The 22,857-nt window shown below is 44.4% G+C and overlaps 1 protein-coding gene across 2 annotated transcripts in view; it reads right to left on the bottom strand.

The window, feature by feature from the left end:
• Positions 1-22,857, bottom strand: part of LOC110528678 (deoxyribonuclease gamma) — a 38,671-nt gene that overhangs the window by 8,586 nt on the left and 7,228 nt on the right. Inside the window, exons 1-3 of one of the 2 annotated variants that reach the window (XM_036984304.2) lie at positions 4,835-5,345; positions 2,281-2,369; positions 104-196 (exon numbers count right to left, since the gene is read on the bottom strand). In XM_036984304.2, the coding sequence (XP_036840199.1) occupies positions 104-196; positions 2,281-2,369; positions 4,835-4,999 (347 nt within the window). In that variant the 5' untranslated portion in view covers positions 5,000-5,345. Of the gene's footprint in view, positions 1-103; positions 197-2,280; positions 2,370-4,834; positions 5,346-22,857 lie in introns of those variants that run through there. The other variant, XM_090242095.1, reaches the window with a different exon arrangement.

The raw sequence follows: 22,857 nt of genomic DNA, 5'->3' as shown, positions 1-22,857 counted from the left end.
AAAGGCGTACTGCTCCTTGTAAGACTTACCTGTAGATAAAGGCGTACTGCTCCTTGTAAGACTTACCTGTAGATAAAGGCGTACTGCTCCTTGTAGGACTTACCTGTAGATAAAGGCGTACTGCTCCTTGTAGGACTTACGTCCCAGTCTGTCACTGATCACATAGTTATACTCATTCTTCCTGGAGCTGTAGTCACTGCAGAGGACAGAGGGAGCAGGGGGGTTGGATGGATGGATGGGTAAATAGATGGGTAAATGGATGAATTAATACATTCATGAACCAATGAATGAACCATCAAACAAATGAATGGATGGATGAATGAATGAGTGGATGAATGAATGGATGGATGGATGGATGGATGGATGGATGGATGGATGGATGGGTAAATGGATGAATTAATACATTAATGAACCAATGAATGAACCATCAAACAAATGAATGAGTGGATGAATGGATAGATGGATGGATGGATGGATGGATGGACGGACGGATTACTTAATGTACTTTATTGACAGTGTTGGGGAGTAGTGAACTATATGAAATTCAACTAGAAATGTAACTAAATTCTGCAGTAGCTTGGTAGTAGGGTAACTGTATGTAAATCTAGGTAGTGTTTTCACTAGTTAATTACCTTTTTGTCATGTAGTGCTGTAGCGAACTACACACAACTTTTTGGGGGGCCAAAATTATATAAAATATGGGTGAAGTAGGTTAAAAAACGTCCGTTCTTTTTCAGCATCAGACCTCACTTGAAACACTTTTTGTATTTAATTCGGCTAATTTACACATTCTGTAAACATCTGATTCCATTCTGTAAACATCTGATTCCAAAATGATCACATCTGATTCCAAAGTGATCACATCTGATTCCAAAGTGAGCACATCTGATTCCAAAGTGATCCCATCTGATTCCAAAGTGATCACATCTGATTCCAAAGGGATCTATTCTTGCTGTTTGTTGTCTATGCCACTTTAGATTTAGATATGATAATTTTTCACAAAGTAGTTTGGATGTAGTGAACTACTTTTTCAAAGTAACTTCAGTTAAGCAACTATATTTTTCTTAAGGGTATCTTAAATTCTTCCAGTGTTAAGTACAGTGCATTCAGAAAGTATTCAGACCTTGATCCTTTTCCACATTTTTGTTACATTACAGCCTTATTTTAAACTGGATTAAATATAATTTTCTCATCAATCTACATGTAATCACAAAGCGAAAACAGGTCTATAGAAACCACCAAGACCACCTAGAGCTGGCCACCCGGCCAAACTGAGCAATCAGGGGAGAGGGGGCCTTGGTCAGGGAGGTGACCAAGAACCCGATGGGTCACTCTGACAGAGCACCAGAGTTCCTCTGTGGAGATGGGAAAACCTTCCAGAAGGACAACCATCTCTGCAGGACTCCACCAATCAGGTCTTTATGGTAGAGTGGCCAGACAGAAGCCACTCCTCAGTAAAAGGCACATGACAGCCCACTTGGAGTTTGCCAAAAGACACCTAAACAAGATTGAGAAACCAGATTCTCTGGTCTGGTGAAACCAAGATTGAATTCTTTGGCCTGAATGCCAAGCGTCACGTCTGGAGGAAACCTGGCACCATCCCTACGGTGAAGCATGCTGGTGGCAGAATCATGCTGTTGGGGATGTTTTTCAGTGGCAGGGACTGGGAGACTAGTCAGGATCAAGGGAAAGATGAACGGAGCAAAGTACAGAGAGACCTGCTCCAGAACCCTCAGGACCTCAGACTGGGGCGAAGATAAATTTTCCAGCAGGACAACGACCCTAAACACACAGCCAAGACAACGCAGGATCTGCAGAGAAAAATGGGAGAAACTCCCATGAAGCGTCATACCCTAGAAGACTTGAGGCTGTAATCGCTGCCAAAGGTGCTTCAACAAAGTACTGAGTAAAGGGTCTGAATACTTATGTCAATATGATATGTCTAAAAACCTGTTTTTTTGTTTTGGCATTATGGGGTATTTTATGTAGATTGATGAGGAAGAAAAACAATTGAATTCATTTTAGAACGAGGCTGTAACGTAACAAAATGTAGAAAAGTCAAGCGGTCTGAATACTTCCCGAATGCACTGTAATTGGTAGTTTGATAAACGACATTTTCAGAGTAGCTTCCCCAACATTTTGTTCTTATAACACCCAGACTAATACACACTAATACACACTAATACACACTAATACACACTAGTGTTATTGTAACAGGGGAGTATGTCTTTCAGGCCTTGGTCATCACACCAGCCATTGTCCTTTTCAGGTCACCCCTACCTGTTGAGTTGAGTCATGAGCTGAGGGAAAGCCTTCGCACTGAGATCTTTAATCTCCATCACCAGCATGATGTCACAGCGAGCGATCAGCTGCAATATAGAGACGTCTTTTAGTACACTGGATAGAGATGCTGGTGCATGTGTATGAGAAACCTCAACTTAACATCAAGTACTTCCTCAGATGGCCAGATATTCCATAAAAAATGTGCCATTTTCAGCTACAATAGTCATTTTCAACATTAACAATGTCTACACTGTATTTCCGATCAATTTGATGTTATTTTAAATGGACAAAAAAATGAGCTTTTCTTTCAAAAACAAGGACATTCTGAAGTGACCCCAAACTTTTGAAAGGCAGCGTACTTAATATACAGGAAGTTTAATTTCCCAGAGAGGACAACGTCCACCACATAGTGTACTTCCTTAGTTATATAATATAGTTATTCTCTCACAGATCCAATTCTCACGCTAACCTGACCTCACTCAGACTCTGTTCTGTTTTACTAAAGAATGTTGTCGCACCAGATCCCCCTTGCTGACTTCTGCTTTCCATGGAACAAATTTATACGCAGTTCAATAGGTTGAGGTCAGGACACCTTTACTCAACACGTCCATATTCGGAAGGATGTTGTAACATCTGTACAATCCCCTTCCTCACCTCTGCTTTGAACATATTTCTACACACTACAGTTCAGGGGTCTTTTGCTTACACCCAACAAAACACACCAGTAACTGGAACTATACAATAATCACTGTTAATCACTATACAATAATGTTACTGATGTACATACAGTATATGCATTATCTATACAGTACATGCGCCGCATTATCTATACAGTACACGCACAACACATCTATACATTGCATGCACGACATTATCTATACATTACATGCACAGCATTATCTATACAGTATATGCACGGCCTTATCTATACAGTACATGCACAACATTATCTATACATTACATGTGCAGCATTATCTATACAGTACGTGCTCATCATTATCCATACAGTACATGCACAGCATTATCCATGCACAGCATTATCCATGCACATAATTATATACACAGTACATGCACCGCATTATCTATACAGTACACGCACAACACATCTATACATTGCATGCACGACATTATCTATACATTACATGCACAGCATTATCTATACAGTATATGCACGGCCTTATCTATACAGTACATGCACAACATTATCTATACATTACATGTGCAGCATTATCTATACAGTACGTGCTCATCATTATCCATACAGTACATGCACAGCATTATCCATGCACAGCATTATCCATGCACATAATTATATACACAGTACATGCACCGCATTATCTATACAGTGCACGCACAGCATTATCTGTACGGTACGCACACAGCATTATCTATACGTTACATGCGCCGCATTACCCGTGCAGTACATGCAAAACATTATCTATACATTACATGCACTGCATTATCTATACAGTACATGCACAAAATTATCTATACATTACATGCACTGCATTATCTATACAGTACATGCACAAAATTATCTATACATTACATGCACTGCATTATCTATACAGTACATGCACAACATTATCTATACATTACATGCACTGCATTATCTATACAGTACATGCACAACATTATCTATACATTACATGCACTGCATTATCTATACACACAGTAAATGCACAGCCTTATCTATACACACAGTAAATGCACAGCATTATCTATACACACAGTAAATGCACAGCCTTATCTATTAATGTAAATTGTAATGACAAGATTGTTGCCCTTGACATGCACCTTCTCGTTTTCGAGGGATCCTGTTTTATTATTATTTATTATGCTAAAGTCATAGTTGTGAGGTAATGAATGTGACACAATGCAATGAACTCGTCTGCTGTAAACATGTAAGGTACAGAGTCTAAGGTTCAAATGTCAACCCCTGTTTGCAGAACTAGTCTGCTGTAAACACGTAAAGGTGCAGAGTCTAAGGTTCAAATGTCAACCCCTGTTTGCAGAACTAGTCTGCTGTAAACACGTAAAGGTGCAGAGTCTAAGGTTCAAATGTCAACCACTGTTTGCAGAACCGACTGCGAAACTCACTGTTAGCAGGAACACCACAAAAGAGACCATAACTGCAGACTGTAAATGGAACAACCACATCTAGTTTCTACGCAAATTATAAGGGATTCAACATCCACATGCAGTTGAAGTCGGAAGTTTACATACACTTAGGTTGGAGTCATTAAAACTCATTTTTTCAACCACTCCACATATTTCTTGTTAACACACTATAGTTTGGCAAGTCGGTTAGGACATCTACTTTGTGCATGACACAAGTCATTTTTCCAACATTTGTTGACAGACAGATTATTTCACTTATAATTCACTGTATCACAATTCCAGTGGGTCAGAAGAGATGAGTACATGAGTCCTGTATCGACATAACCTGAAAGGCCGCTCAGCAAGGAAGAAGCCACCGCTCCAAAATCGCCATAAAAAATCCAGACTACGGTTTGCAACTGGTTCAACTAAATAAATGTTGACTACTTACAGCCAATATGACATCAACCACCTCTGGCTTCTCTATTTTCTTCTCTCCAAAGGACTGGATGTTGAAGGTGCAGATCTTCAGGGCTGAGCCCCCACCACTGAGCCCCAGAACCATGCCCAGCACCATCCAGCTCACTACCCTCCAAACACTAACACTACCCGACATGCTCACTGAGAGGTCAACAACAGACTGTCTGAGGGTACAGAGAGCCAGGAGAAGTAGCAGCTGCTGTGTGTGTTGTGTTTAAGCTATCTGAAACACAACACTTCCTTTTTAGATGTATGATTAAAAAAAGACGTCACACATCTTCTGTAATGTTGGCTACAGTCTCTCTCTCTCTCTCTCTCTGTTTCTCTGTTTCAGTCTCTCTCTCTCTCTCTCTGTTTCTCTGTTTCTGTCTCTCTCTCTCTCTCTGTTTCTCTGTTTCAGTCTCTCTCTCTCTCTCTCTCTGTTTCTGTCTCTCTCTAGGATGTGGTGAGAGGTCTATCAGCATGGAGGCAGGAAGCTATCTAGCTTAAATACGGGCAAGGCGTTATGCCGTGTGGTGTTGCTTTTTAAATTGAGATTGTATTTATTATGGATCCCCATTAGTCCCTGCCAAGGCAGCAGCTACTCTTCCTGGGGTTTATTATGGATGCCCATTAGTTCCTGTCAAGGCAGCAGCTACTCTTCCTGGGGTTTATTATGGATCCCCATTAGTTCCTGCCAAGGCAGCAGCTACTCTTCCTGGGGTTTATTATGGATGCCCATTAGTTCCTGTCAAGGCAGCAGCTACTCTTCCTGGGGTTTATTATGGATGCCCATTAGTTCCTGTCAAGGCAGCAGCTACTCTTCCTGGGGTTTATTATGGATCCCCGTTAGTTCCTGCCAAGGCAGCAGCAACTCTTCCTGGGGTTTATTATGGATCCCCATTAATTCCTGTCAAGGCAGCAGCTACTCTTCATGGGGTTTATTATGGATCCCCGTTAGTTCCTGCCAAGGCAGCAGCAACTCTTCCTGGGGTTTATTATGGATCCCCATTAATTCCTGCCAAGGCAGCAGCTACTCTTCCTGGGGTTTATTATGGATGCCCATTAGTTCCTGTCAAGGCAGCAGCTACTCTTCATGGGGTTTATTATGGATCCCCGTTAGTTCCTGTCAAGGCAGCAGCAACTCTTCCTGGGGTTTATTATGGATCCCCATTAGTTCCTGCCAAGGCAGCAGCTACTCTTCCTGAGGTTTATTATGGATCCCTATTAGTTCCTGCCAAGGCAGTAGCTACTCTTCCTGGGGTTTATTATGGATCCTCATTAGTTCCTGCCAAGGCAGCAGCTACTCTTCCTGGGGTTTATTATGGATGCCCATTAGTTCCTGTCAAGGCAGCAGCTACTCTTCATGGGGTTTATTATGGATCCCCGTTAGTTCCTGTCAAGGCAGCAGCAACTCTTCCTGGGGTTTATTATGGATCCCCATTAATTCCTGCCAAGGCAGCAGCTACTCTTCCTGGGGTTTATTATGGATGCCCATTAGTTCCTGTCAAGGCAGCAGCTACTCTTCATGGGGTTTATTATGGATCCCCGTTAGTTCCTGTCAAGGCAGCAGCAACTCTTCCTGGGGTTTATTATGGATCCCCATTAGTTCCTGCCAAGGCAGCAGCTACTCTTCCTGGGGTTTATTATGGATCCCCATTAGTTCCTGCCAAGGCAGCAGCTACTCTTCCTGGGGTTTATTATGGATCCCCATTAGTTCCTGCCAAGGCAGCAGCTACTCTTCCTGGGGTTTGTTATGGATCCCCATTAGTTCCTGCCAAGGCAGCAGCTACTCTTCCTGGGGTTTATTATTGATCCCCGTTAGTTCCTGCCAAGGCAGCAGCTACTCTTCCTGGGGTTTATTATGGATCCCTGTTAGTTCCTGCCAAGGCAGCAGCTACTCTTCCTGGGGTTTATTATGGATCCCCATTAGTTCCTGTCAAGGCAGCAGCTACTCTTCCTGAGGTTTATTATGGATCCCCATTAGTTCCTGCCAAGGCAGCAGCTACTCTTCCTGGGGTTTATTACGGATCCCCATTAGTTCCTGCCAAGGCAGCAGCTACTCTTCATGGGGTTTATTATGGATCCCCATTAGTTCCTGCCAAGGCAGCAGCTACTCTTCATGGGGTTTATTATGGATCCCCGTTAGTTCCTGTCAAGGCAGCAGCAACTCTTCCTGGGGTTTATTATGGATCCCCATTAGTTCCTGCCAAGGCAGCAGCTACTCTTCCTGGGGTTTATTATGGATCCCCATTAGTTCCTGCCAAGGCAGCAGCTACTCTTCCTGGGGTTTATTATGGATCCCCATTAGTTCCTGCCAAGGCAGCAGCTACTCTTCCTGGGGTTTGTTATGGATCCCCATTAGTTCCTGCCAAGGCAGCAGCTACTCTTCCTGGGGTTTATTATTGATCCCCGTTAGTTCCTGCCAAGGCAGCAGCTACTCTTCCTGGGGTTTATTATGGATCCCTGTTAGTTCCTGCCAAGGCAGCAGCTACTCTTCCTGGGGTTTATTATGGATCCCCATTAGTTCCTGTCAAGGCAGCAGCTACTCTTCCTGAGGTTTATTATGGATCCCCATTAGTTCCTGCCAAGGCAGCAGCTACTCTTCCTGGGGTTTATTATGGATCCCCATTAGTTCCTGCCAAGGCAGCAGCTACTCTTCCTGGGGTTTATTATGGATGCCCATTAGTTCCTGTCAAGGCAGCAGCAACTCTTCCTGGGGTTTATTATGGATCCTCATTAGTTCCTGCCAAGGCAGTAGCTACTCTTCCTGGGGTTTATTATGGATCCCCATTAGTTCCTGCCAAGGCAGTAGCTACTCTTCCTGGGGTTTATTATGGATCCCCATTAGTTCCTGCCAAGGCAGCAGCTACTCTTCCTGGGGTTTATTATGGATGCCCATTAGTTCCTGTCAAGGCAGCAGCTACTCTTCATGGGGTTTATTATGGATCCCCGTTAGTTCCTGTCAAGGCAGCAGCAACTCTTCCTGGGGTTTATTATGGATCCCCATTAATTCCTGCCAAGGCAGCAGCTACTCTTCCTGGGGTTTATTATGGATGCCCATTAGTTCCTGTCAAGGCAGCAGCTACTCTTCATGGGGTTTATTATGGATCCCCGTTAGTTCCTGTCAAGGCAGCAGCAACTCTTCCTGGGGTTTATTATGGATCCCCATTAGTTCCTGCCAAGGCAGCAGCTACTCTTCCTGGGGTTTATTATGGATCCCCATTAGTTCCTGCCAAGGCAGCAGCTACTCTTCCTGGGGTTTATTATGGATCCCCATTAGTTCCTGCCAAGGCAGCAGCTACTCTTCCTGGGGTTTATTATTGATCCCCGTTAGTTCCTGCCAAGGCAGCAGCTACTCTTCCTGGGGTTTATTATGGATCCCTGTTAGTTCCTGCCAAGGCAGCAGCTACTCTTCCTGGGGTTTATTATGGATCCCCATTAGTTCCTGTCAAGGCAGCAGCTACTCTTCCTGAGGTTTATTATGGATCCCCATTAGTTCCTGCCAAGGCAGCAGCTACTCTTCCTGGGGTTTATTACGGATCCCCATTAGTTCCTGCCAAGGCAGCAGCTACTCTTCATGGGGTTTATTATGGATCCCCATTAGTTCCTGCCAAGGCAGCAGCTACTCTTCATGGGGTTTATTATGGATCCCCGTTAGTTCCTGTCAAGGCAGCAGCAACTCTTCCTGGGGTTTATTATGGATCCCCATTAGTTCCTGCCAAGGCAGCAGCTACTCTTCCTGGGGTTTATTATGGATCCCCATTAGTTCCTGCCAAGGCAGCAGCTACTCTTCCTGGGGTTTATTATGGATCCCCATTAGTTCCTGCCAAGGCAGCAGCTACTCTTCCTGGGGTTTATTATGGATCCCCATTAGTTCCTGCCAAGGCAGCAGCTACTCTTCCTGGGGTTTATTATTGATCCCCGTTAGTTCCTGCCAAGGCAGCAGCTACTCTTCCTGGGGTTTATTATGGATCCCTGTTAGTTCCTGCCAAGGCAGCAGCTACTCTTCCTGGGGTTTATTATGGATCCCCATTAGTTCCTGTCAAGGCAGCAGCTACTCTTCCTGAGGTTTATTATGGATCCCCATTAGTTCCTGCCAAGGCAGCAGCTACTCTTCCTGGGGTTTATTATGGATCCCCATTAGTTCCTGCCAAGGCAGCAGCTACTCTTCCTGGGGTTTATTATGGATGCCCATTAGTTCCTGTCAAGGCAGCAGCTACTCTTCATGGGGTTTATTATGGATCCCCGTTAGTTCCTGTCAAGGCAGCAGCAACTCTTCCTGGGGTTTATTATGGATCCTCATTAGTTCCTGCCAAGGCAGTAGCTACTCTTCCTGGGGTTTATTATGGATCCCCATTAGTTCCTGCCAAGGCAGTAGCTACTCTTCCTGGGGTTTATTATGGATCCCCATTAGTTCCTGCCAAGGCAGCAGCTACTCTTCCTGGGGTTTATTATGGATGCCCATTAGTTCCTGTCAAGGCAGCAGCTACTCTTCATGGGGTTTATTATGGATCCCCGTTAGTTCCTGTCAAGGCAGCAGCAACTCTTCCTGGGGTTTATTATGGATCCCCATTAATTCCTGCCAAGGCAGCAGCTACTCTTCCTGGGGTTTATTATGGATGCCCATTAGTTCCTGTCAAGGCAGCAGCTACTCTTCATGGGGTTTATTATGGATCCCCGTTAGTTCCTGTCAAGGCAGCAGCAACTCTTCCTGGGGTTTATTATGGATCCCCATTAGTTCCTGCCAAGGCAGCAGCTACTCTTCCTGGGGTTTATTATGGATCCCCATTAGTTCCTGCCAAGGCAGCAGCTACTCTTCCTGGGGTTTATTATGGATCCCCATTAGTTCCTGCCAAGGCAGCAGCTACTCTTCCTGGGGTTTGTTATGGATCCCCATTAGTTCCTGCCAAGGCAGCAGCTACTCTTCCTGGGGTTTATTATTGATCCCCGTTAGTTCCTGCCAAGGCAGCAGCTACTCTTCCTGGGGTTTATTATGGATCCCTGTTAGTTCCTGCCAAGGCAGCAGCTACTCTTCCTGGGGTTTATTATGGATCCCCATTAGTTCCTGTCAAGGCAGCAGCTACTCTTCCTGAGGTTTATTATGGATCCCCATTAGTTCCTGCCAAGGCAGCAGCTACTCTTCCTGGGGTTTATTACGGATCCCCATTAGTTCCTGCCAAGGCAGCAGCTACTCTTCATGGGGTTTATTATGGATCCCCATTAGTTCCTGCCAAGGCAGCAGCTACTCTTCATGGGGTTTATTATGGATCCCCGTTAGTTCCTGTCAAGGCAGCAGCAACTCTTCCTGGGGTTTATTATGGATCCCCATTAGTTCCTGCCAAGGCAGCAGCTACTCTTCCTGGGGTTTATTATGGATCCCCATTAGTTCCTGCCAAGGCAGCAGCTACTCTTCCTGGGGTTTATTATGGATCCCCATTAGTTCCTGCCAAGGCAGCAGCTACCCTTCCTGGGGTTTATTATTGATCCCCGTTAGTTCCTGCCAAGGCAGCAGCTACTCTTCCTGGGGTTTATTATGGATCCCTGTTAGTTCCTGCCAAGGCAGCAGCTACTCTTCCTGGGGTTTATTATGGATCCCCATTAGTTCCTGTCAAGGCAGCAGCTACTCTTCCTGAGGTTTATTATGGATCCCCATTAGTTCCTGCCAAGGCAGCAGCTACTCTTCCTGGGGTTTATTATGGATCCCCATTAGTTCCTGCCAAGGCAGCAGCTACTCTTCCTGGGGTTTATTATGGATGCCCATTAGTTCCTGTCAAGGCAGCAGCTACTCTTCATGGGGTTTATTATGGATCCCCGTTAGTTCCTGTCAAGGCAGCAGCAACTCTTCCTGGGGTTTATTATGGATCCCCATTAGTTCCTGCCAAGGCAGTAGCTACTCTTCCTGGGGTTTATTATGGATCCCCATTAGTTCCTGCCAAGGCAGTAGCTACTCTTCCTGGGGTTTATTATGGATCCCCATTAGTTCCTGCCAAGGCAGCAGCTACTCTTCCTGGGGTTTATTATGGATGCCCATTAGTTCCTGTCAAGGCAGCAGCTACTCTTCATGGGGTTTATTATGGATCCCCGTTAGTTCCTGTCAAGGCAGCAGCAACTCTTCCTGGGGTTTATTATGGATCCCCATTAATTCCTGCCAAGGCAGCAGCTACTCTTCCTGGGGTTTATTATGGATGCCCATTAGTTCCTGTCAAGGCAGCAGCTACTCTTCATGGGGTTTATTATGGATCCCCGTTAGTTCCTGTCAAGGCAGCAGCAACTCTTCCTGGGGTTTATTATGGATCCCCATTAGTTCCTGCCAAGGCAGCAGCTACTCTTCCTGGGGTTTATTATGGATCCCCATTAGTTCCTGCCAAGGCAGCAGCTACTCTTCCTGGGGTTTATTATGGATCCCCATTAGTTCCTGCCAAGGCAGCAGCTACTCTTCCTGGGGTTTATTATGGATCCCCGTTAGTTCCTGTCAAGGCAGCAGCAACTCTTCCTGGGGTTTATTATGGATCCCCATTAGTTCCTGCCAAGGCAGCAGCTACTCTTCCTGGGGTTTATTATGGATCCCCATTAGTTCCTGCCAAGGCAGCAGCTACTCTTCCTGGGGTTTATTATGGATCCCCATTAGTTCCTGCCAAGGCAGCAGCTACTCTTCCTGGGGTTTGTTATGGATCCCCATTAGTTCCTGCCAAGGCAGCAGCTACTCTTCCTGGGGTTTATTATTGATCCCCGTTAGTTCCTGCCAAGGCAGCAGCTACTCTTCCTGGGGTTTATTATGGATCCCTGTTAGTTCCTGCCAAGGCAGCAGCTACTCTTCCTGGGGTTTATTATGGATCCCCATTAGTTCCTGTCAAGGCAGCAGCTACTCTTCCTGAGGTTTATTATGGATCCCCATTAGTTCCTGCCAAGGCAGCAGCTACTCTTCCTGGGGTTTATTACGGATCCCCATTAGTTCCTGCCAAGGCAGCAGCTACTCTTCATGGGGTTTATTATGGATCCCCATTAGTTCCTGCCAAGGCAGCAGCTACTCTTCATGGGGTTTATTATGGATCCCTGTTAGTTCCTGTCAAGGCAGCAGCAACTCTTCCTGGGGTTTATTATGGATCCCCATTAGTTCCTGCCAAGGCAGCAGCTACTCTTCCTGGGGTTTATTATGGATCCCCATTAGTTCCTGCCAAGGCAGCAGCTACTCTTCCTGGGGTTTATTATGGATCCCCATTAGTTCCTGCCAAGGCAGCAGCTACCCTTCCTGGGGTTTATTATTGATCCCCGTTAGTTCCTGCCAAGGCAGCAGCTACTCTTCCTGGGGTTTATTATGGATCCCTGTTAGTTCCTGCCAAGGCAGCAGCTACTCTTCCTGGGGTTTATTATGGATCCCCATTAGTTCCTGTCAAGGCAGCAGCTACTCTTCCTGAGGTTTATTATGGATCCCCATTAGTTCCTGCCAAGGCAGCAGCTACTCTTCCTGGGGTTTATTATGGATCCCCATTAGTTCCTGCCAAGGCAGCAGCTACTCTTCCTGGGGTTTATTATGGATGCCCATTAGTTCCTGTCAAGGCAGCAGCTACTCTTCATGGGGTTTATTATGGATCCCCGTTAGTTCCTGTCAAGGCAGCAGCAACTCTTCCTGGGGTTTATTATGGATCCCCATTAGTTCCTGCCAAGGCAGTAGCTACTCTTCCTGGGGTTTATTATGGATCCCCATTAGTTCCTGCCAAGGCAGTAGCTACTCTTCCTGGGGTTTATTATGGATCCCCATTAGTTCCTGCCAAGGCAGCAGCTACTCTTCCTGGGGTTTATTATGGATGCCCATTAGTTCCTGTCAAGGCAGCAGCTACTCTTCATGGGGTTTATTATGGATCCCCGTTAGTTCCTGTCAAGGCAGCAGCAACTCTTCCTGGGGTTTATTATGGATCCCCATTAATTCCTGCCAAGGCAGCAGCTACTCTTCCTGGGGTTTATTATGGATGCCCATTAGTTCCTGTCAAGGCAGCAGCTACTCTTCATGGGGTTTATTATGGATCCCCGTTAGTTCCTGTCAAGGCAGCAGCAACTCTTCCTGGGGTTTATTATGGATCCCCATTAGTTCCTGCCAAGGCAGCAGCTACTCTTCCTGGGGTTTATTATGGATCCCCATTAGTTCCTGCCAAGGCAGCAGCTACTCTTCCTGGGGTTTATTATGGATCCCCATTAGTTCCTGCCAAGGCAGCAGCTACTCTTCCTGGGGTTTGTTATGGATCCCCATTAGTTCCTGCCAAGGCAGCAGCTACTCTTCCTGGGGTTTATTATTGATCCCCGTTAGTTCCTGCCAAGGCAGCAGCTACTCTTCCTGGGGTTTATTATGGATCCCTGTTAGTTCCTGCCAAGGCAGCAGCTACTCTTCCTGGGGTTTATTATGGATCCCCATTAGTTCCTGTCAAGGCAGCAGCTACTCTTCCTGAGGTTTATTATGGATCCCCATTAGTTCCTGCCAAGGCAGCAGCTACTCTTCCTGGGGTTTATTACGGATCCCCATTAGTTCCTGCCAAGGCAGCAGCTACTCTTCATGGGGTTTATTATGGATCCCCATTAGTTCCTGCCAAGGCAGCAGCTACTCTTCATGGGGTTTATTATGGATCCCCGTTAGTTCCTGTCAAGGCAGCAGCAACTCTTCCTGGGGTTTATTATGGATCCCCATTAGTTCCTGCCAAGGCAGCAGCTACTCTTCCTGGGGTTTATTATGGATCCCCATTAGTTCCTGCCAAGGCAGCAGCTACTCTTCCTGGGGTTTATTATGGATCCCCATTAGTTCCTGCCAAGGCAGCAGCTACTCTTCCTGGGGTTTGTTATGGATCCCCATTAGTTCCTGCCAAGGCAGCAGCTACTCTTCCTGGGGTTTATTATTGATCCCCGTTAGTTCCTGCCAAGGCAGCAGCTACTCTTCCTGGGGTTTATTATGGATCCCTGTTAGTTCCTGCCAAGGCAGCAGCTACTCTTCCTGGGGTTTATTATGGATCCCCATTAGTTCCTGTCAAGGCAGCAGCTACTCTTCCTGAGGTTTATTATGGATCCCCATTAGTTCCTGCCAAGGCAGCAGCTACTCTTCCTGGGGTTTATTATGGATCCCCATTAGTTCCTGCCAAGGCAGCAGTTACTCTTCCTGGGGTTTATTATGGATCCCCATTAGTTCCTGCCAAGGCAGCAGCTACTCTTTCTGGGGTTTATTATGGATCCCCATTACTTCTTGCGTCACTAACTCGATGTGGAATAGAGTTCCATGTAGTCATGGCTCTATGTAGTACTGTGTGCCTCCCATAGTCTGTTCTGGACTTGGGGACTGTGAAGAGACCTCTGGTGGCATGTCTTGTGGGGTATGAATGGGTGTCTGAGCTGTGCACCAGTAGTTCAAACAGACAGCTCGGTGCATTCAACATGTCAATACCTCTCATAAATACAAGTAGTGATGATGTTAATCTCTCCTCCACTTTCTTTGAGCCAGGAGAGAGTGACATGCATATTATTAATATTAGCTCTCTTTGTACATCCAAGGGCCAGCCGTGTTGTCCTGTTCTGAGACAATTGTAATTTTCCTAAGTTCTTCTTTGTGGCACCTGACCACACGACTGAACAGTAGTCCAGGTGCTACAAAACTAGGGCCTGTAGGACCTGCCTTGTTGATAGTGTTGTTAAGAAGGAAGAAACTAGGGCCTGTACGACCTGCCTTGTTGATAGTGTTGTTAAGAAGGAAGAAACTAGGGCCTGTACGACCTGCCTTGTTGATAGTGTTGTTAAGAAGGTAGAAACTAGGGCCTGTAGGACCTGCCTTGTTGATAGTGTTGTTAAGAAGGTAGAAACTAGGGCCTGTAGGACCTGCCTTGTTGATAGTGTTGTTAAGAAGGTAGAAACTAGGGCCTGTAGGACCTGCCTTGTTGATAGTGTTGTTAAGAAGGTAGAAACTAGGGCCTGTATGACCTGCCTTGTTGATAGTGCTGTTAAGAAGGTAGAAACTAGGGCCTGTAGGACCTGCCTTGTTGATAGTGTTGTTAAGAAGGAAGAAACTAGGGCCTGTAGGACCTGCCTTGTTGATAGTGTTGTTAAGAAGGTAGAAACTAGGGCCTGTATGACCTGCCTTGTTGATAGTGCTGTTAAGAAGGTAGAAACTAGGGCCTGTAGGACCTGCCTTGTTGATAGTGTTGTTAAGAAGGTAGAAACTAGGGCCTGTAGGACCTGCCTTGTTGATAGTGTTGTTAAGAAGGTAGAGCAGTGCAATTTTTTCTAGAGGTTTACTAAGGGTTGGTAACAGCCTGATTGGTTGGCTATTTGAGCCAGTAAAGGGGGCTTTACTATTCTTAGGTAGTGGAATGACTAGCTTCCCTCCAGGCCTGAGGGGACACATTCTACTAGGCTTAAATTGACAATATGGCAAATAGGAGATGTAATATTGTCCACTATTATCCTCAGTGATTTTCCATCCAAGTTGTCAGACCCCAGTGGCTTGTCATTGTTGATAGACGACAATCATTTTTTCACTTCTTCCACACTCACTTTACGGAATTCAAATGTACAATTCTTGTCTTTCATAATTTGGTCAGATATATTTGGATGTGTAGTGTCAGCATTTGTTGCTGGCATGTCATGTCCAAGTTTGATAATCTTGCCAATTAAACAATCCTCAAAGTAGTTGGTAATATCAGTGGGGTTTTGTGATGAATGAGCCATCTGATTCAATAATTTATCTTTGCTTCATAGTGTAGTTTCTTATCCTTTTCATGAACAGTTTATCACAGCGTTGATGTGATGGTATCTGACATGAACAGTTTAGCACAGCGTTGATGTGATGGTATCTGACATGAACAGTTTAGCACAGCGTTGATGGTATCTGGCATGAACAGTTTAGCACAGCGTTGATGGTATCTGACATGAACAGTGTAGCACAGCGTTGATGTGATGGTATCTGACATGAACAGTTTAGCACAGCGTTGATGTGATGGTATCTGACATGAACAGTTTAGCACAGCGTTGATGGTATCTGACATGAACAGTTTAGCACAGCGTTGATGTGATGGTATCTGACATGAACAGTTTAGCACAGCGTTGACGGTATCTGACATGAACAGTTTAGCACAGCGTTGATGGTATCTGACATGAACAGTTTAGCACAGCGTAGATGTGATGGTATCTGACATGAACAGTTTAGCACAGCGTTGATGTGATGGTATCTGACATGAACAGTTTAGCACAGCGTTGATGTGATGGTATCTGACATGAACAGTTTAGCACAGCGTTGATGTGATGGTATCTGACATGAACAGTTTAGCACAGCGTTGATGTGATGGTATCTGACATGAACAGTTTAGCACAGCGTTGATGTGATGGTATCTGACATGAACAGTTTAGCACAGCGTAGACGTGATGGTATCTGACATGAACAGTTTAGCACAGCGTAGACGTGATGGTATCTGACATGAACAGTTTAGCACAGCGTTGATGGTATCTGACATGAACAGTTTAGCACAGCGTTGATGTGATGGTATCTGACATGAACAGTTTAGCACAGCGTTGATGGTATCTGACATGAACAGTTTAGCACAGCGTTGATGTGATGGTATCTGACATGAACAGTTTAGCACAGCGTTGATGGTATCTGACATGAACAGTTTAGCACAGCGTTGATGGTATCTGACATGAACAGTTTAGCACAGCGTTGATGTGATGGTATCTGACATGAACAGTTTAGCACAGCGTTGATGTGATGGTATCTGACATGAACAGTTTAGCACAGCGTAGATGTGATGGTATCTGACATGAACAGTTTAGCACAGCGTTGATGTGATGGTATCTGGCATGAACAGTTTAGCACAGCGTAGATGTGATGGTATCTGACATGAACAGTTTAGCACAGCGTTGATGTGATGGTATCTGACATGAACAGTTTAGCACAGCGTTGACGGTATCTGACATGAACAGTTTAGCACAGCGTTGATGGTATCTGACATGAACAGTTTAGCACAGCGTTGACGGTATCTGACATGAACAGTTTAGCACAGCGTTGATGTGATGGTATCTGACATGAACAGTTTAGCACAGCGTTGATGTGATGGTATCTGACATGAACAGTTTAGCACAGCGTTGATGTGATGGTATCTGACATGAACAGTTTAGCACAGCGTTGACGTGATGGTATCTGACATGAACAGTTTAGCACAGCGTTGATGTGATGGTATCTGACATGAACAGTTTAGCACAGCGTTGATGTGATGGTATCTGACATGAACAGTTTAGCACAGCGTTGATGTGATGGTATCTGACATGAACAGTTTAGCACAGCGTTGATGTGACGGTATCTGACATGAACAGTTTAGCACAGCGTTGATGTGATGGTATCTGACATGAACAGTTTAGCACAGCGTTGATGGTATCTGACATGAACAGTTTAGCACAGCGTTAATGTGATGGTATCTGACATGAACAGTTTAGCACAGCGTTGATGTGATGGTATCTGACATGAACAGTTTAGCACAGCGTTGATGGTATCTGACATGAACAGTTTAGCACAGCGTTGATGTGATGGTATCTGGCATGAACAGTTTAGCACAGCGTTGACGGTATCTGACATGAACAGTTTAGCACAGCGTTGATGTGATGGTATCTGACATGAACAGTTTAGCACAGCGTTGATGTGATGGTATCTGACATGAACAGTTTAGCACAGCGTTGATGTGATGGTATCTGACATGAACAGTTTAGCACAGCGTTGACGTGATGGTATCTGACATGAACAGTTTAGCACAGCGTTGATGTGATGGTATCTGACATGAACAGTTTAGCACAGCGTTGATGTGATGGTATCTGACATGAACAGTTTATCACAGCGTTGATGTGATGGTATCTGACATGAACAGTTTAGCACAGCGTAGACGTGATGGTATCTGACATGAACAGTTTAGCACAGCGTTGATGTGATGGTATCTGACATGAACAGTTTAGCACAGCGTTGATGTGATGGTATCTGACATGAACAGTTTAGCACAGCGTTGATGTGATGGTATCTGACATGAACAGTTTAGCACAGCGTTGATGGTATCTGACATGAACAGTTTAGCACAGCGTTGATGTGATGGTATCTGACATGAACAGTTTAGCACAGCGTTGATGTGATGGTATCTGACATGAACAGTTTAGCACAGCGTTGACGTGATGGTATCTGACATGAACAGTTTAGCACAGCGTTGATGTGATGGTATCTGACATGAACAGTTTAGCACAGCGTTGATGTGATGGTATCTGACATGAACAGTTTAGCACAGCGTTGACGTGATGGTATCTGACATGAACAGTTTAGCACAGCGTTGATGTGATGGTATCTGACATGAACAGTTTAGCACAGCGTTGATGTGATGGTATCTGACATGAACAGTTTAGCACAGCGTTGATGTGACGGTATCTGGCATGAACAGTTTAGCACAGCGTTGATGTGATGGTATCTGGCATGAACAGTTTAGCACAGCGTTGATGTGATGGTATCTGACATGAACAGTTTAGCACAGCGTTGATGTGATGGTATCTGACATGAACAGTTTAGCACAGCGTAGATGTGATGGTATCTGACATGAACAGTTTAGCACAGCGTTGATGTGATGGTATCTGGCATGAACAGTTTAGCACAGCGTAGACGTGATGGTATCTGACATGAACAGTTTAGCACAGCGTTGACGGTATCTGACATGAACAGTTTAGCACAGCGTTGACGGTATCTGACATGAACAGTTTAGCACAGCGTTGACGTGATGGTATCTGACATGAACAGTTTAGCACAGCGTTGATGTGATGGTATCTGACATGAACAGTTTAGCACAGCGTTGATGGTATCTGACATGAACAGTTTAGCACAGCGTTGATGGTATCTGACATGAACAGTTTAGCACAGCGTTGATGTGATGGTATCTGACATGAACAGTTTAGCACAGCGTTGATGTGATGGTATCTGACATGAACAGTTTAGCACAGCGTTGATGTGATGGTATCTGACATGAACAGTTTAGCACAGCATTGATGTGATGGTATCTGACATGAACAGTTTAGCACAGCGTTGATGTGATGGTATCTGACATGAACAGTTTAGCACAGCGTTGATGTGATGGTATCTGACATGAACAGTTTAGCACAGCGTTGATGGTATCTGACATGAACAGTTTAGCACAGCGTTGATGTGATGGTATCTGACATGAACAGTTTAGCACAGCGTTGATGTGACGGTATCTGACATGAACAGTTTAGCACAGCGTAGATGTGATGGTATCTGACATGAACAGTTTAGCACAGCGTTGATGTGATGGTATCTGACATGAACAGTTTAGCACAGCGTTGATGGTATCTGACATGAACAGTTTAGCACAGCGTTGATGTGATGGTATCTGACATGAACAGTTTAGCACAGCGTTGATGTGACGGTATCTGACATGAACAGTTTAGCACAGCGTTGATGTGATGGTATCTGACATGAACAGTTTAGCACAGCGTTGATGGTATCTGACATGAACAGTTTAGCACAGCGTTGATGGTATCTGACATGAACAGTTTAGCACAGCGTTGATGTGATGGTATCTGACATGAACAGTTTAGCACAGCGTTGATGTGATGGTATCTGACATGAACAGTTTAGCACAGCGTTGATGGTATCTGACATGAACAGTTTAGCACAGCGTTGATGGTATCTGACATGAACAGTTTAGCACAGCGTAGATGTGATGGTATCTGACATGAACAGTTTAGCACAGCGTTGATGTGATGGTATCTGACATGAACAGTTTAGCACAGCGTTGATGTGATGGTATCTGACATGAACAGTTTAGCACAGCGTTGATGTGATGGTATCTGACATGAACAGTTTAGCACAGCGTTGACGTGATGGTATCTGACATGAACAGTTTAGCACAGCGTTGATGTGATGGTATCTGACATGAACAGTTTAGCACAGCGTTGATGTGATGGTATCTGACATGAACAGTTTAGCACAGCGTTGACGTGATGGTATCTGACATGAACAGTTTAGCACAGCGTTGATGTGATGGTATCTGACATGAACAGTTTAGCACAGCGTTGATGTGATGGTATCTGACATGAACAGTTTAGCACAGCGTTGATGTGATGGTATCTGACATGAACAGTTTAGCACAGCGTTGATGGTATCTGACATGAACAGTTTAGCACAGCGTTGATGTGATGGTATCTGACATGAACAGTTTAGCACAGCGTTGATGTGATGGTATCTGGCATGAACAGTTTAGCACAGCGTTGATGGTATCTGACATGAACAGTTTAGCACAGCGTTGATGTGATGGTATCTGACATGAACAGTTTAGCACAGCGTTGACGGTATCTGACATGAACAGTTTAGCACAGCGTTGATGTGATGGTATCTGACATGAACAGTTTAGCACAGCGTTGATGGTATCTGACATGAACAGTTTAGCACAGCGTAGATGTGATGGTATCTGACATGAACAGTTTAGCACAGCGTAGATGTGATGGTATCTGACATGAACAGTTTAGCACAGCGTTGATGTGATGGTATCTGACATGAACAGTTTAGCACAGCGTTGATGTGATGGTAACTGACATGAACAGTTTAGCACAGCGTTGATGGTATCTGACATGAACAGTTTAGCACAGCGTTGATGGTATCTGACATGAACAGTTTAGCACAGCGTTGATGGTATCTGACATGAACAGTTTAGCACAGCGTTGATGTGATGGTATCTGACATGAACAGTTTAGCACAGCGTTGATGTGATGGTATCTGGCATGAACAGTTTAGCACAGCGTTGATGTGATGGTATCTGACATGAACAGTTTAGCACAGCGTTGATGGTATCTGACATGAACAGTTTAGCACAGCGTTGATGGTATCTGACATGAACAGTTTAGCACAGCGTTGATGTGATGGTATCTGACATGAACAGTTTAGCACAGCGTTGATGTGATGGTATCTGGCATGAACAGTTTAGCACAGCGTTGATGGTATCTGACATGAACAGTTTAGCACAGCGTTGATGTGATGGTATCTGACATGAACAGTTTAGCACAGCGTTGATGTGATGGTATCTGGCATGAACAGTTTAGCACAGCGTTGATGGTATCTGACATGAACAGTTTAGCACAGCGTTGATGGTATCTGACATGAACAGTTTAGCACAGCGTTGATGTGATGGTATCTGACATGAACAGTTTAGCACAGCGTTGATGTGATGGTATCTGACATGAACAGTTTAGCACAGCGTTGATGTGACGGTATCTGACATGAACAGTTTAGCACAGCGTTGATGTGATGGTATCTGACATGAACAGTTTAGCACAGCGTTGATGTGATGGTATCTGGCATGAACAGTTTAGCACAGCGTAGATGTCATGGTATCTGACATGAACAGTTTAGCACAGCGTAGATGTCATGGTATCATCACGGGGTTTGTATCATTTGATTTACACAACATGCCTACCGCTTTGAAGATGCAAAATATTTTGAATTGTGAAACCAACAAGAAATAAGACAAAAAAACAGAACTTGAGCATGCATAACTATTCACAACCCCAAAGTCAACACTTTGCACCGCCATCTTTTGCAGCAATTACAGCTGCAAGTCTCTTGGGGTTTGTCTCTATATGCTTGGCACATCTAGCCACTGGGATTTTTGCCCGTTCTTCAAGGCAAAACTGCTCTGGCTCCTTCAAGTTGGATTGATTCCACTGATGTACAGCGATCTTTAAGTCATACCACAGATTCTCAATTGGATTGAGGTCTGGGCTTTGACTAGGCCATTCCAAGACATTTAAATGTTTCCACTTAAACCACTTGCTTTAGCAGTATACTTAGGGTCATTGTCCTGCTGGAAGGGGAACCTCTGTCCCAGTCTCAAATCTCTGGAAGACTGAAACAGGTTTCCATCAAGAATATCCTTGTATTTAGCGCCATCCATCATTACTTCAATTCTGACCAGTTTCCCAGTCCCCGCCGCTGAAAAACCTGGTGTTCTCGGGGTGATGACAGGTGTTGGGTTTGCGCCAGACATAGCGTTTTCCTTGATGGCCAAAAAGCTCAATTTTAGTCTCATCTGACCAGACTGACTACCTTCTTCCATATATTTGGGGAGTCTCCAACATGCTTTTTGGCAAACACCAAACGTGTTTGCTTATTTCTTTCTTTAAGGAATGGCTTTTTTCTGGCCACTCTTCCATAAAGCCCAGCTCTGTGGAGTGTACGGTTTAAAGTGGTCCTATGGACAGATAATCCAATCTCCACTGTGGAGCTTTGCAGCTCCTTCATCTTTGTTGCCTCTCTGATTAATGCCTTCCTTGCCTGTTCCATGATTTTTGGTGGCGGCCCTCTTGTTGTGGTGCACGCAACACTTTTACGTTTTTATTTTTTAAAATTTTTTGAAACAAGTTATTTTTTCATTTCACTTCACCAATTTGGACTATTTTGTTTATGTCCATAACATGATATCCAAATAAAAATACATGTATTTTACAGGTTGTAATGCAACAAAATAGGAAAAATGCCAAGGGGGATGAATACTTTTGCAAGGCACTGTGTGTGTATATACAGTACCAGACAAAAGTTTGGACACACCTACTCATTCAAGGATTTTATTATTATTATTATTATTTTATTTTTTATTTTTTTACTGTTTTCAACGTTGTAGAATAATGAAGACATCAAAACTATGAAATGGCACATTGATTCATGGAGTGACCTTTAAAAAGAAATTAAAAAAAAATAAAAATAAAAGTTTTATATTTAACTTTTTTCAAAGTTGCCACCCTTTGCCTTGATGACAGCTTTGCACACTCTTGACATTCTCTCAACCAGCTTCATGAGGTAGTCATCTGGAATGCATTTTAATTAATAGGTGTGCCTTGTTAATTTGTGGAATTTCTTAACTTCTTACTGCGTTTGAGCCAATCAGTTGTGTTGTGACAAGGTTAATTGTGGTGGTGTACAGAAGATAGTCCTATTTGGTAAAAGACCAAGTCAAT

Source organism: Oncorhynchus mykiss, chromosome 7, assembly GCF_057628025.1.
Source record: "Oncorhynchus mykiss isolate SJ-2025 chromosome 7, ASM5762802v1, whole genome shotgun sequence".
Taxonomy (NCBI): domain Eukaryota; kingdom Metazoa; phylum Chordata; class Actinopteri; order Salmoniformes; family Salmonidae; genus Oncorhynchus; species Oncorhynchus mykiss.
This window is presented reverse-complemented; position numbering and strand designations above follow the sequence as displayed.